General features: G+C 48.5%; 1 protein-coding gene across 1 annotated transcript in view; it reads left to right on the top strand.

Moving 5' to 3' along the window:
* The window catches only part of LOC147725616 (uncharacterized), a 124077-nt gene that overhangs the window by 91734 nt on the left and 16965 nt on the right, over nt 1-15378 (top strand). The window contains exon 4 of the mRNA XM_086964308.1: nt 4293-4380. Within this exon, the coding sequence (XP_086820434.1) occupies nt 4293-4380 (88 nt within the window). The remainder of the gene's footprint in view (nt 1-4292; nt 4381-15378) is intronic.

Here is a 15378-nt window from a genome sequence, read left to right as displayed (position 1 = left end):
TCTTCTCCTCCAGCAAGCACATCTCCTTCAGCCACTTCACCGGACTCCACTGCACAGACCACAGCTGCGTCCACTTCTCCTTCAAGAAAACCACGACCCCCCCCACCACCACCTGCAGCAGGCCCCCTGCAGAAGCTGGAGCAAGATCACCGCCTCTCTCAGCCAGAACCCTCCCGCCATCACGCCGGACCCCAACAAAGCAGCCCCCAACCTCGCACAATGGATCACTGAATGCGCCAACGAACTTGCACCACTGAGGAAACCACCCAGCAGACTCCACAGCAAGAAAGCCTCGTGGTTCAAGGACGACCGCATAAACTCAAAGAAAACCTGCCGCTCCCTGGAGAAAATCTGGTGCCAGGACCAGATAACAGAGAACATGACAGCCCTCAAGAACGCCACCCGCAAGCACCACCAACTGATCCGTACCACCAAGAGATCTACTTACAAACAGTGCCTGGACAACAACACCCACAACAGCAAAGAACTGTTCAGCATCGTCAAAGAGCTCTCCAACCCCAGCACCTGCAACAACTACATCACACCCTCGCAAGACCTCTGCGACTCCCTCGCCTCGTACTTTCACCGCAAGATCGCCGACATACACAACAGCTTCAGCACACAGCCCCAGCGCACCCAACCGCCACCCTCTGCACCTGGAACCCGGTCAGCACCGAAGACACCACCCGCACCATGAGCACCATCCACTCCGGCTCTCCCACCGACCCATGCCCACACCACATCTTTAACAAAGCCGACTCCATCATCGCACCCCAACTCCGCGACGTCATCAACAGCTCCTTCGCATCAGCCACCTTCCCAGAGAGCTGGAAGCATGCCGAACTCCGCGCCCTCCTGAAAAAACCCACCGCGGACCCCATGGACCTCAAGAACCTTCGACCCATCTTGCTCCTCCCGTTTCCGGCCAAAGTCATCGAGAAGACGGTCAACAAACAACTCTCCGCCGTCCTCGAGACAAACGGATCCCTCGACCCGTCACAGTCCGGTTTCCGAGCTAACCACAGCACCGAGACCGCCCTCATCGCAGCTACCGACGACATCCGGTCTATGCTCGACAACGGGGAAACCACCGCACTCATCCTCCTGTACCTCTCAGCAGCCTTCGACACGGTATGCCACCGGACCCTGATACAGCGCCTCAGCAACACCGGCATCCAAGGCCCGGCCTTAGAATGGATCATCTCCTTCCTCACCGGTAGAACCCAGAGAGTCCGCCTCCCCCCGTTCCGGTCCGCGGCTACCGAAGTCATCTCCGGCATTCCACAAGGCTCCTCGCTCAGCCCCACCATCCACCATCCAACATCTACATGAGCCCCCTCGCGGCCGTCGCACGCAAGCTCAACATCATCTCCTACGCCAACGACACACAGCTGATCCTCTCCCTCACCAACGACCCCGCCACCGCCAGAACTAGCCTCCAGGAAGGAATGAAGGACGTCGCGGAATGGATGAAGCTCAGCAGGCTGAAGCTGAACTCAGACAAGACGGAAGTTCTCATCCTGGGTCCCTTCCCTTCGGCCTGGAATGACTCCTGGTTGGCACCTGCCCTGGGCACCGCCCCCAAACCCACAGACCACGCACGCAACCTGGGCTTTATTCTGGACTCCTCCCTCATGATGGCCAAGCAAGTCAATGCCATCTCCTCATCCTGTTTCAACACCCTGGTCATGCTCCGAAAAAATCTTCCGATGGATCCCCACCGCAACCAGGAAGACGGTCACCCAGGCCCTCGTCACCAGCCGCCTAGACTACGGAAACACCCTCTATGCCGGAACCACAGCCAAACTCCAGAAAAGACTACAGCGCATTCAGAACGCCTCGGCTAGACTCATCCTAGACATCCACAGCCACATCTCTGCCCATCTGAGGAACCTGCACTGGCTCCCCGTCAACAAGAGAATCACATTCCAACTCCTCACCCACGCACACAAGGCTCTACAAGACGAGGGCCCCGTGTACCTCAACAACCGCCTCGCATTCTACATGCCAACCCGCCAGCTCCGCCAGCCTCGCCCTTGCCACCATTCCACGCATCCGCAAAGCCACCGCCGGAGGAAGATCCTTCTCCTACCTGGCAGCCAAGACATGGAACTCCCTCCCCATCCACCTCCGGCTGACATAGGACCACCTCGCCTTCAGGAAGCAACTCCAGACCTGGCTGTTCGAGCAGTAGCGAACCCCCCCACCCACCCAGCGCCTTGAGACCCTAACAGGTGAGTAGCATGCTCAACAAATTCCTTGATTGATTATTATAGACCACTTAGCAATCCAACAAAGACTAAAAATCAACAGGAATCAAAATACACAAAAATATAGTTATTTATCAATATTACTTATTTACCTTTAAATAATCAGTCTGTATTAAAAACACGTTTCTATTAAAAATAAAACCTGATACAGTAAGACTGCTAAAATATATTTTAATATAAATACATTTCACGTCATAACCACCATAATACAAAATGTAGAAAAATGCAAACCAATAGGAATTTCATAACCTACTTACAAAGTACATTTAATTTAAAATCTCATACCAGTCTTGTTTCTGCAGGCAGTGTACCAACAAAACCCAACACTCTGGAGAGCCCAACAGTCTAACCTGTCTTACATTTTTAAAAAATTTAAGGCGGCATAAGGAATATTTTTTAAAAAATTATAATTTTGACCGATAAGAGCTCCTGTTCAAATTGAGGTCAGGTGGAGTGTTACACTATTTATATCTATACTACTATTCTAAAGAGAGAGCTGAAACGTTTGAGGCGGGTAAGCTCAAGAAGTACAGCACCAATCACAACACCCAATACAGCATTGTAAAGGGGAGTTGCAGCAGATGGACAAAGGCTATACAGCTGCCCACCATTTACATTACAAAGGTCAAAGAACCTTAGGGGTAAAGTAGTCCCTTGTGGGCGTTGGCGTGAGTGTGTCAAAGTACACTTCTCATTATTCCTTTGTGGGCGTGCAGCGTTGTCAGAGGGGCGTGGCACAAAAAAAAATGGCAGCGGAGTTCAGTAGCGCGGCTTTCACAAGCAATGTGCACGACCATTCACGCTCCACCTTGGCGTTGTGCTCAGTTCTCACACAACCGTCTCCAAACACCAAGGTGCGCCGCATTCACGCCCATTGACATTCAGGCGGCATTACTCCTATCTAGTGCGGCGCAACCTTTGTGGGCGTGCAGCGTTGTCAGAGGGGGCTTGACAATTTTTTTTTTTTAAGGGGCGCGGTTTTCACAAGCAATGTGCGCGCACATTCACGCTCCACCTTCGCGTTCTGCTGGCTTCTGACACGGCCGTCTCCAAACACCCACGTGCGCCGCATTCACGGACCTTGCCATATTGTGGTGCAAATTGGAAACAAAAACAAACCTTTACTCCTTTCTGGCCGTCAGCTTTGTCAGAGGGGCTGCACATAAAAAAAACATAAAGGGGCGCACAAGCGCGCCATTCATTCAGCGCGCCATTCACGCTACAACGGCTCCGGCGGAGACTCCAGCTAGGCAGCGTACCACACGATAAAAGCCACTTCACAATTGAAATTTAGTCCGGGGCTCAGGCGGGGACACAAAGCACTCAAACTACCAGCGTGAATCACACACGCATTCATCCCCAGCCAATGTCGGGACGGGCTGCTAGTATGTAATAATAAAATTCCAGCAGTGTCTAGACCTTTGCTCAGTGAAAGTCTGCAAAAGAAACGTGATCAAAACTTTTTACTTTACCGAACCCTATCTAAAGAAGCAGATAGCAGTATTTTATGTAACATATCAGTACATGTGTTATATGAACATATATATTAAACAATAGGAGTGCATAATTGTGTTCACATCTATAATCACTCAAGTTAATTTCTCTAAAGATAATATATTCAATTTAATGAGGTTTTTTGTGTGAATTGTAGCTTGTGGTATCTTGGAGTTGTGACCTTGAACCTGCAGCATCTTCAAAGAGAGTCACCTGCATCTTCAGTCGTTGAAAAAAGGAGCCTCAAATGGAAGTTCTTGGCTGTAAAATGATGAGCTCTGTCACGCTGATAATCGGACTTTTACAATAGTTCTGATGCAAGAGGTTAGACACTCATCCTTGGTTAGTTGTAGGGGGTTTGTGACTGACCTGTTTATGACTAACTTTGGCTGTATGCAGTCTTTGTATTGGCGCCTGCCGTGTCTCTAGTCTCTTATGATGGATCCCAGCAGTAACAAATGTAGTCTATGCAATGATTGAGATGAAGAGAGCATGCTCAGACATTATTCATGTTTCTTCCTATTATAGGCGGGCTGCCACAGTCTCGCGGGAGGTTGGTCATCCTTTTTGCTGGCATTGTGTGTCTGTTGGTGACATCTCTTCTGCTTGCAGTTCGGTAAGTGAAACATTTGACTAAAAGTTACCACATGATACCACGGTGTCTGGGATGGCATGCTTCAGACCCAGCTTTCATGTGCCAGTCCACTGGCTTTTAAATTGGGGGGCTGGGATGAATGTATTTTCTGGTCCAGGATAATGACTCTTAACTTGAAAGCATCCCTTGTGTTCTGGCTGTAAATAGAGTACTGCACATTTGACCTCTAAGGTGGACAAAACCTTTTAGGTCAGATTGGATATTGTCTTCGAATGCCCGTACGTCTGTAACCGGCATCTCCGGATACAACACTTTGGCAGGTTTGTCATGTTTTCAAGCTGAAACCGTTAAGTGCTCAATCACTGGTACTTCATGCTAAGGCAGGTGAGATCAATCCATTTAATGATTCAGTATCAGAACTGCTATAGGATGGCTCGGCGTTAACATGGAATGAAACCTCCAAACTGCCGCAGAATAATGTTGAGTTCTGATGAGGTGCCAGAGGACCAGCTGAGATGTGTAAGAAGATACATTATCTTTGCCAAAAAACCCTAGGCTTGCAAATCCCAGACAAGTAATCCCAAATTGTCTATTCCTATGAAATTGTGAAAATCAAAAAGGAGTGAACCATGACACCCAATACCAAAGTACTGTGATCCTTGTGAAAGTGACAAACATACCCTTGCCAGTTCAACCACCAATAATGGTGTTAAACGTTGACCAGAAATAAAATCTGCCTTTTGGCACCAGTGGTCCTTGACTACCAACTTCAATACTCTGTGTCGAAAAGTGAAGGAAAGAAAAGTATGCACTACCGAAAACGTTATAGCACTTGGTGTCAGTGGCAAAGTATTTAAAGGCATTACTGTAGTGCCATCTCATGACATTCAGCCTCAATTATTGGCCTCTGTTAGTATGAAAGTCATGGAGGTGTCGTTCTCCAGCCCCTATTAATCCTGCTAGATAGACGAAGCCTCAAATGTCCCTCAGAGTAAATGATGGACCAGAGGAAGATAAATCGTAAATTGATCAAAACTCCCAACAAGAAGATAACTTGGCAAAATATAAAGATTCTTTAGAGAGCTTGGCCTACATTTCAGCTTTCCCCGCCAATCATACAGTAACCATGACGAAGCTAATGTATCGGTATAAAGGACAGGACTTTGCAAAGGTCTATCAAGATTCCTTCTTAAAAGAGTATAACAGTTTGGTGATCAACAAGATGAACGATAAGGGAACGTATGCGTTGCACCACATCTACTCATTACTTCTGCCTAGTTATATCCAACAGTAACTCTCGTTACTTCAGAAAGACTCCACTCCATCTTGAATTGGGGCCTGGAGGAGTAATCTCTAAGCAGACCTTCTTTGTAATGACCATTCGCAAGGATTGGTTGAGGCCCTTTCTTCAGATACATGGCATCGACTCCATATGAAAAACTCCAAATATGACATTATTCCTGTAATGCAGGGGTCTGCACACTAGTCCCTGCCCTTTCCTGCTGACAACACAAGTCATAGGGCACCCCAGAGGTGACTATAAGCAGAGAAAAGCTTGTGCAGTGAAGGCTGTAGCCAAGAGTCTAGCGGTGCATTCCCTGACCACATCATAAGCACAGCAACGTCTTGCACTCACTGAGCCCCGTTAGATACAATAGCGTGTTTCGATTGAAATTGCAAACCTTTTAATGGGGGCCTGAATAACATTTTTCTCTGGTGCCCTTGGCCAAGCCTCTTCCAGTGAGGCATCCTGTGGCCTGGAAAGAACTCTTCAACAAAGACTGCAGTTGAGTGCATGGTCAAGAGTGCACAGCATCTAGAAAGGTGAGGTGACTTCCCATCTTCAGTATCCTGCATCTCCTAACGGAGAGCAAATACAACAATTGATGGACAGAATGCAGAACAATGTCATACATTCACCCCAGTACAGAGATCTGGGCCTAAATCCATCATTATTTTGCTCACCATGCCATACCAGTTTGGACCCAGCCATATGCAAATCAGTCTTGACCCTGCACCCAATGGGAACAGTCCAGCCCGAACTGCCAGGTAAGGTCCTCCCTGGACTGAAAACAAGCATCATAGGATCAGTATTGGAGAGCAGCACCATATGGGCCATGGTAGTTTGGTTGCCAAGCCCCAACCCGAGAGTTTCCTCATCTGGATAACATTGAACTGTGAAACTCCTGAAGCAAATGCCTTTTTATATGATTGGATCTTGGCAGAGGTTTGAGGCCAATATTAAATGTGAGTGACCATTGGGCTCGAGACACAGCCACTATAACTGTATATGAGCATTGCTCACCCAGTTAAAGAAAGCTGGAAATCTGTGGTGGAACGAAGGCTGTCTCCCCTTGAAGGGTAGAGAACATGCTATTTAGAGTGCACTGGTGCAGCCTAAAGAATATAAAGAGATACACTGTCTGGAATGCAGAGACTTAGCTGTTCCCTCACCAGACCCCTTCTCCGTGAGGAGTTTGAGACTTTCAAGACTAGAAGGTAAGTGACCGCTTCCTTGTGCACAGAGCAGTGCTGAGAGGCAGAGTGAAGTCTTGTGTGCTTCTCGCCCTTTGGTCCCCGTTATTGTAACCGATACTGCTTCAATAGCTGGTAATCTTTAGCCTTTGCAAACACTGCCATAGTATGCCCCTTCGGGGAAGGAGGGAGACTTTAGGGAAGAAGCCCAATGCCAGGCGGCCTTTCTCAGCTAAGGAAATGAGCTTGAAGATGAGCAAAGAGCCCTAACCAGGAAGTCTCCATATTCAACATGAAGATAACCTCACCAACAGCCCAACTAATAATATTATTATTAACTCTACAATTCTACCCTATCCACTGTACCCTATATTCTATTTGAGACGCAATTTCTTTTACAAAATCTAAAATCAGCAAAATATTTCTTTAAAACAATACTTTCTTCTCTTCTTATTCTGTTAAAATAATAATCAGAGGGGTGTGGCCAAGATGGCGGCTGAGCAGTAGCGACCTTTGTGAACTCCGCCGCTCGCCACTGTTACAACACAGCTTGGAGCTACCCAAACACCAACAAAGAACCTCCAGTGCTCTGGGCGGCTGCCGGAGCAACTGGTGGTCCAGTTTGCTGGCTTCGGACGGAGCGGAGCCACGGGTAACCCTGGATGCCATTGGCGGCTACAGTGCAAAATGGCGCTGGTTGGAGTCTCCCGGAGGTCGGCAGTCTGAGGCGTCTGGGAGGGCTCAGCGGCATTTCAGAGTGAGATGGGGACGGCGGAGGTAGCAGTCAGAGGTAGGGGGTGAGAGTGGCCAGTGCACTCCCCTCGCAGACTGGCGGCGAGCAGCAGTGAGGTCCGAGTGAAGACCTATAGGAAACCCGCTATCAGTAAAACCTAACAGGAGCTGCTCCCGGCCCTCAGATGCCGCGCTCCGGGAAGAGTGGAGCTTACGGGTGGGTGCTCGGTTAAGAAGACTAAGAATCCTGGGCAGCTGCACGAAGTGAGACAGGCCTGCACCAGGCAGGAGGCCTACCGGACCAGTGACCAGAGCATTAGGCAGAGCGGCCCGCATCTGTGGCTGCCAGAGCAGAGGGAAAGGCAGCTCCTGCCACAGACCTAAAGACACATCTAAGGGGGTGAAGTTGGCAGCCTGGAGCTACAGCGGACCTAGGGGGATAACTCAAAGATGTAGGTGACGTGCTTCGAGCGGGACTGGAGGAAAAAAACAGTCTAAAAAGGCAGTCCAGAGAATAAAATAGAGGCGAGGAATACGGAACTGTTCAATTCCTGAGAGAAGTAATGGCAACCTCTAAACCCCCTACCAATAAAGATGGCAGCATTGAAGATTTGCTCACCAAGCCTACCCACAAAAAACAAATGGGATGCAATACTAGCCCAGAGAAAACAATAGGAGACCGGGGGGGAGGAGGAAGCCCGAGTGACAAGAACCTTCCTGGAAACCCTTTTTGGAGCGGGTCCGATATTGCGGCGCTAAAGCAAGACATAACAACCAAAGTTAAATAGATCCGGAGAGAGGTGGGGGGCATAGGTCTGAGGGTGGTCTCACTGAAGTGAATGGGGTATGCAAGAGAAAAAGAGCTGGATGCTCACCGCAGAGAACTCCTGGACCTTCAAGAAAGGAACTCCAAACTCTAGTATCGACTGGAGGACCCTGAAAACAGATCCAGGAGAGGCAATATACGTATAAAAGGAGTCCCTCCGCAAGTTACGGCAACTGGGCTGGAGCAGTATGTCCGTAGACTCTTCCACCATGTGGCCCCCAGACTGGCATGGCAAGATGTCATCCTGGACCGGGCGCACGAACAGAGCCCCGCAAAAACGCCTGGGATGCCACAAGATATTCTCACATGCTTACATTACACAGAAAAAAACACAATTATGATGGCAGCCAGAGATCGCACCACCATTGACTTTGAGGGCATTAACATATGGCTATGCCAGGATCTATTCCCCATCACGCTGCAGAGAAGGCGCCATCAAAAATCCCTCATGGAAATCTTGCAACGGAAGGGAATTCGATGTAAGTGGGTCCACCTGTTCTGCCTCCCCTTCGTGTAGGCCAATGAGAACCGCTGTGTCCGCAACTTGGAAGAAGAGAAAGACCAAATAGAACCTGATGCTTCTGTATCTGGTGACATACCGGAGGGAGACAATAAGTCCAAACCAACTAGGCGCCGGAATAAACTATCCCTCCGATCAAGGGGGAATGAAGTGAACAAACCATCGGACTTGGAAAGTCGGTCAGAAAGGGAAGCATTACTGAAACAGTTGCAGAACCAGGAGGCGCCGGATGAGCCGAATAGCGACTAAGGAGGATTGGGAACGGCAATGACGACAACAACATCGAGATCAAGCTACTGACCTCCTCGAAGATGAGCATAGACCTGAGGACCTTCCCCAATTTTGATATGCTGAAGTGTTGGTTGGGCTGCGTGGTGCAGGGACCGAGGACTTGATGAACCCTGTGATGCACCCCCAACACAATGTACCCTGCTTCTCATGTGTTGGACGATTTGGAGGGGGAATTGATATCCAGTTTCTGATGAGTATTGTTTATTTTTTTGTACCTTCTCTTTTTTTCTTCTTTTTCTTGGTAGTTTTCAATATCGCTTGTTATTCACTGGGCTACTTTTTGCTTAAACTCCAGTGGGAGGGCTCAAAAGGCTAGACATAGGCTTACCTTAAGCACGACACCTATGGTTGAGAAATGGTTAGAATAGTTAGCTATAATTTGAGAGGGTTGAATGACCCAGCAAAAAGGATGGCACTTTTATCTATGCTAACAGAATCTAAATGCGATATTTACCTGTTCAAACAAACACATCTGCTTCCAGCAGACTGGCGATGACTCTGGTCTCACTGGTTCGACCGCCAATATTTTTCTGCGGGGAGGGGATAAAAACGGGGATGGCGATCCTTTAGCGACACATTTTGAGGATAGTTATTAGTACGCAAGCTGAAATCCTGGGTCTCCTTCTCTCACTTCCTATTACAAACTGGGCACACTACATAACCGTTGCTAACGTCTACATCCCCAACGAATGTCAGGAACCCTTTATCCTAGATGCATTCGGACGGGTGACGGAAACTACAGATATGCACATACTCGTAGGCGAGAATTTTAATTTGGTAATGGATGCAGCATTGTATCGTTCAGTACAAAGGGTGGGTAACATAGGTGTACTATCACCACAAGGCCTACGACAACTTAACTCTAACCTTGTTGACACCTGGCGTAAATACCATCCTACAGAGATCCTATTCCCACTACTCGGCAGCACACCAAACACCTACAATAATTGACCTTTTCTTCACCACTAGTCCTTAGAATCCTATATCCAAGAAATAGATATTGGAGTGTCTGTACTGTTTGATCATTCCCCCATCTACATCACATTCAGCCCTCCCACATCGACTCACAAACACTGCACTTGGCGTCTGAATCTTAAAATACTTACATACAAGACCGTAATCTCTGAGCCTTCTTGGAAGTAAATGACACACTGACACCCTATTGTGCTCTTATGGGACACCCTAAATGCAGTCATACGGGACCACATTATTAGCAATATGGCCCGTTTCAATAAGGAGAGAGGGGCAAAGTGGACTACATTAGAGGGAAGGATCAAAGAACTGGAGGGTCTATATATAAGAACGGGGATGAACCAAGTTCGCCGCAGGCTTAATATAGCGTGAAAGGAGCTCAAGGTCTTAGATATGGATAGAGCTGAATATGCCCTACTAGAGATCAAGCAGAAATACTATATGGGAGGGAATAAGGTCAGGCGCCTTATGGCCCAGAGGCTCCGAGCCCAGACAAATAACCAGAGGGTGACCACAATTGTGAATGCCCAGGGGGATAAGCTGGATCAGGATAAGCTGATTGCACAATAATTCCAACATTTTTACAGGGAATTGTATACAGCAGAAGAATACTCTAATGCTGAAGTAGAAACCTACTTGAGCTGCACACAAACAGATAGGCTGGTCCACCAAAATGCCCTTGCCCTGGATAAAGACATACTTACCAACAAGGTACTTACTGCAATATTCCACCTACCAGGCGGGAAGGCGCCGCGACACATTGGCTACCCTGCAGAATTTTACAAACTGTTTACCCTCGTTTTAGCCCCAATCCTTACCCTACCATATAATTCCTTTAGCGAATCAAGCACCCTGACAGATACAATGAGATTAGCCACCATTACAGTTATACCCAAACAGGGCAAAGAACCTACTCAATGTGCATTATATAGACCTATCTCACTACTTAAGTGTAGATGCGAAGGCTTTCACCACAGTCTTAGCTGCGCGACTAGCCCCAATGATTCAGGTCCTCATTGATCCGGACCAAGCTGACAAAGAGAATTTGTCATCATCTAGACCAATTTGAACAAACTAAGACACCAGCACCACTATTCTCGATGGATGCCGAAAAGGCGTTGGATAGAGTTCATTGGCCACACCTAAAAGCAGTTCTATGGTCTGTAGGCCTGGGACCCCGATTTATAGGATTGATCCTAGCTGGTTATGCAAATCCTCAGGCAGTGGTGTGGGTTAATGGACAATATCACAGCCTTTCTGTATTGAACGGGGAACCTGTCAGGGCTGACCCGTCCCTGCTCTTTTTTGCATTATACATGGAGCCATTTGCGGAACTTGTCGGGGGAAATGCAGAGATAGTGGGAGTGAAGATGGTAGGTAGGGACAATAAATTGCTTTTTATATGCGATGTTGTCTTGGTGATATTGGCAGACCACTTTGCTCTTTATCAAAGCTTTTCTTGAAAGTGGAGCAGTGTCAGGCTTCAAGTTCTGCGCACAGAAATCGCAGCTCCTCAACCTCAGTATATCGGCTCCAGAAGTACACTATGCGGAATTTCTACCCGTACCCATGGACTTCACAGTGGGTGACCTACTTGGTCCTTCACATACACCCCACGGTTGGGCAAACGGCAGAGAGCAACTAATCGCCGCCTGCAAGCTGACCCGTGCAGAGCTGGAAAAATGGAAGGATCATACGCTGCCCGGGCTTGGGAAACTAGCGGCTGTAAAAATGACACTTCTTCCCAAGATACTCTTTCATGCAGATCCTACCTGTGAGAGGCTGGCCTGGTATATGCTCTCCACTAATTAAATTGGGCACCCTGCACCAGTCCAGAAAACCCTTATGATGATTTTAGAGGCTTCAGGATAACCTTTAGAAAGCTATCCAAGTGGTAGCTGTGGAGAGCACCCTTCAGGCTTAGTCTTGAAGGACTGTAAAGCAGATTTTTTTAAAATCAGAATCCAGTCTTATTGTATAGATTAATGTAAAAGAGAACCACACAGTAGTTATAAAACTGTATTCATTATATAACAATATCTAGTTACATTATCTCCTACATGGAGATAAACACAAAGTACTTGGCCAAAGAAATGACAGTTAGGACCACTCATACACAGTGGGTTCCTGGGGAGGACCAAAGCATATACTAAAAGTGGTATAAGAACCACGACTCGAGTCAAGACAGTGTTGAGAGGACGTAGAATTGCTGCGACCCCCAAGGAACCACCAAAGCAGAGTATATAGGGACCCCAAGGAGTGCGTGTGCAGTGTGGGAACACGACTGCGTGCTCCTTAGAAGTCTATGTGAAAGTCGTGGTTGGAATTTGAGTTTAAGGACCCTTCTCAGTGGACTTCGAAGAAACCCAGTGGAAGACAGAAGGTTGGAGAGCCACCTCACTCCTGGATACCGAGGTACCCAATTTACCTGTCACAGGGAAGCCGGGTGCATAGGGATGTAGTGGTGGTGGAAACCGCCGTCGAACCCAATGGAGGACTTCGAAGAAGAACTGCTGCTGAAAGGGGAAAAAGTGTCAGTTGGTATCAAAATGTGGATTCTTGTCGGAGTACCTGAAAGCAGAGGGGAACGATTCTGGGTCACTTCGGAGTGACCAGGGGGTCTGTAGACAAATGCCCACCGATGTCTGGTGTTTCAGGATAGTTGACAGGAGCGTTGACTCTGCAGCCACAGGGACCAGGCGACATCGAGGATGAAAAGGAGCCGGATGCGTGCTGTGCCACGAAGGAAGTAGAGTGCTGAGGGGTCAGTGTCCAGCGGGAGCACCAACAAGCCTTGGCCACAGCAACCCACGCAGAAGGTCAAGGATATGTACGGTTCGGACCAGAACGGTCCAGGAGACTCCGCACACACAGGGGAGCCCACTGAAGTGGACCCTCAACTGGACTCACAGGCCAGAGGCACAGAAGTCATGAAAGGACCTTGAGCAGCTCTACAAAACAGGCAGTGGTGCACTCGGTGCGGGCTGGTTGAAGATCTTTGCAGGAGAAGTTGCCAGAGGTTGGGGATACTCTGAGCCTAATGCACTTGTTGCAGAAAAGCCAACAAGCACTTGCAAAAGTATGCAGTGCACAGGGGTCCGGGTATTACAGCCCCCACGGGGGTTTCTGACCTCAAACTTGGTGAGAGGGCAACTCTGTCCTCGAGGGACGTAGGAACCCACTTTCTGTGTTGCTGAAGCCTTCGGAGTCCGTAGGAGCTCGGGATCAGCAGACCGGTCAGCAGTCTTGCGTTGCCTGCGAATGCACAGGAGCGACCCCTTAACTCCAAGGGAGAATATCTTCAGGTGTCTTGGATGCTCCACAGGTCCTACATAGATCCTGTATGGTGCACAGACAATGTAGCAGACTGAGAGGAAGACTTAGTCGGGCCCAAACGACGTCCTAAAAAAAAGTCCAAAGTGCCCAGACGGGCGAAGACCAGTGGTTTCTCCTCAGAATCTTGTCCACGACGAACCCAGGGTCCTACAGCCAGGTAAGCCCTTAAGTACTTACGGGTGAGGGTTGGAAAGATTCAGGGGACCCTCCCAGGGGAAGGTCTGAACAGGGGGAGGTTACTCCCATGTCCTTTGTCAAGTTTCGCACTAGAGCGGGAGCCAACGGCTCCCAGGACTGGTTTGAACTGGACTATGGACAGGGACACCAAATGTGCCCCTCATGCAGATTTTCAGTCGCTGTCAAGCGCACCCACTCAGTCCTAATAAACTAAATCCTGTCTGGGAGATGGTCACACCTCCCTGTGACAGTATGCCTATTGTTCTGCCTTCCCCTGCTCGAGCTTGGCTCAGCAGGAGGGCAGACAGGTCTCTGGTCTGAAGCAACCATGTTGTGCTTTCAGGAGCTAGAAGGCTGGTACCAGGAACACCTGGGACCCCACGAAGCACGCTTCTGAGGGGTGGAATCATACCTCCCACACCGGTTACCAGTGTGGGGGAATTATTCCAACATGTTTGATACTAAACAAATGGGGTTTGTTTCAGCCGTTTTAGAGTTGGTCATCCCTCGGTCGCATAATGCCCCCCTATACTAGTATATGGCTGCTTTGCTGACACCCTGGAAGAATGGACTCCGTTGGCTAAAGGGGTGTCCTGCTCATGCAAGGACACCCTCTCACTTAGAACCAAGCACCCTGACTTCAGGATTGGTTCTGCCTGCTATAGGGGTGACTTAAAGGTTTTAAGTGCAGTGACCCTTAGATATAGTAAACCTACTTAAGTAAGTGGTGCATGCGCCAACTTACACAGGCTGCAATGGCAGGCCTGTAGTTCAATTTTGCATGGCCTTTGAAGAGTGGCATAATACATGCTTCAGCCCTTGGGAGGCATCTTGAGTACCTATGCCCTGGGTACATGGGTACCATAAACTAGGGACTGACAAGGATAGCCCAGTATCCAATCTGGAGTGTACCTAAGTACACAACTCAACATTTCAGGGAGAAAGCAGATGGAGTGAAGTCCTGAATAGCAGCATCCCAGTCCGAATTGTCAAAAACAGTATTACATTCAACAAGATACAACTTTTCTACACTACCCCTGCTCCCCCCACCCCTGTTGCTACCCAAAGTACAACACTTGCTAGAACATTACTTACGGGCGGGGAAAAGGGCACGTTTTGCCTACATTGGGAGGCCACGTCCTCCACAACCTCAAACATTACTACCAGGCGGCTCAGCTGCAGTATATGGTGAAGTGGAATAGGCCCACAATGGAGAAACAGTGGTACTTTATCGATCAGGCCATTACAGGCATTCACATACGGAAGATTGTCTGTCTCCCTAAAGCACACCGGCCACAGGGAGTGTATATTTCCCTGATACTTCGAGCTACAGTCACGTCTGTAAGACGGTGGATGACCTATTCAACCATTTAGGCATCATGTCCTTTCAGCAAATCTAAAAAAGATATGAGTTGCCGTCATCGGCACAATGGCAGGACAGCTCTATTTGCCATTGAGTTACACAACCAGCGTTGAAACCCTATGCAGGCAGCCTTCGACACGGTCTCACATACCATCCTGATTGACCGGCTAGCAACATCTGGCATAACTGGAAAGGTCCTGGACTGGATTAACAACTTTCTAAGTGGCAGGAGACAGGTGGTCACACTGGGGGATTTCTGTTCGAAGGAAAAACCACTTACGAATGGTGTACCGCAAGGGTCTAGTCCTGACACTCTTCAATGTGTAT

The sequence above is a fragment of the Lissotriton vulgaris genome, chromosome 3_2 (assembly GCF_964263255.1).
Source record: "Lissotriton vulgaris chromosome 3_2, aLisVul1.2, whole genome shotgun sequence".
Lineage (NCBI taxonomy): Eukaryota > Metazoa > Chordata > Amphibia > Caudata > Salamandridae > Lissotriton > Lissotriton vulgaris.
This window is presented reverse-complemented; position numbering and strand designations above follow the sequence as displayed.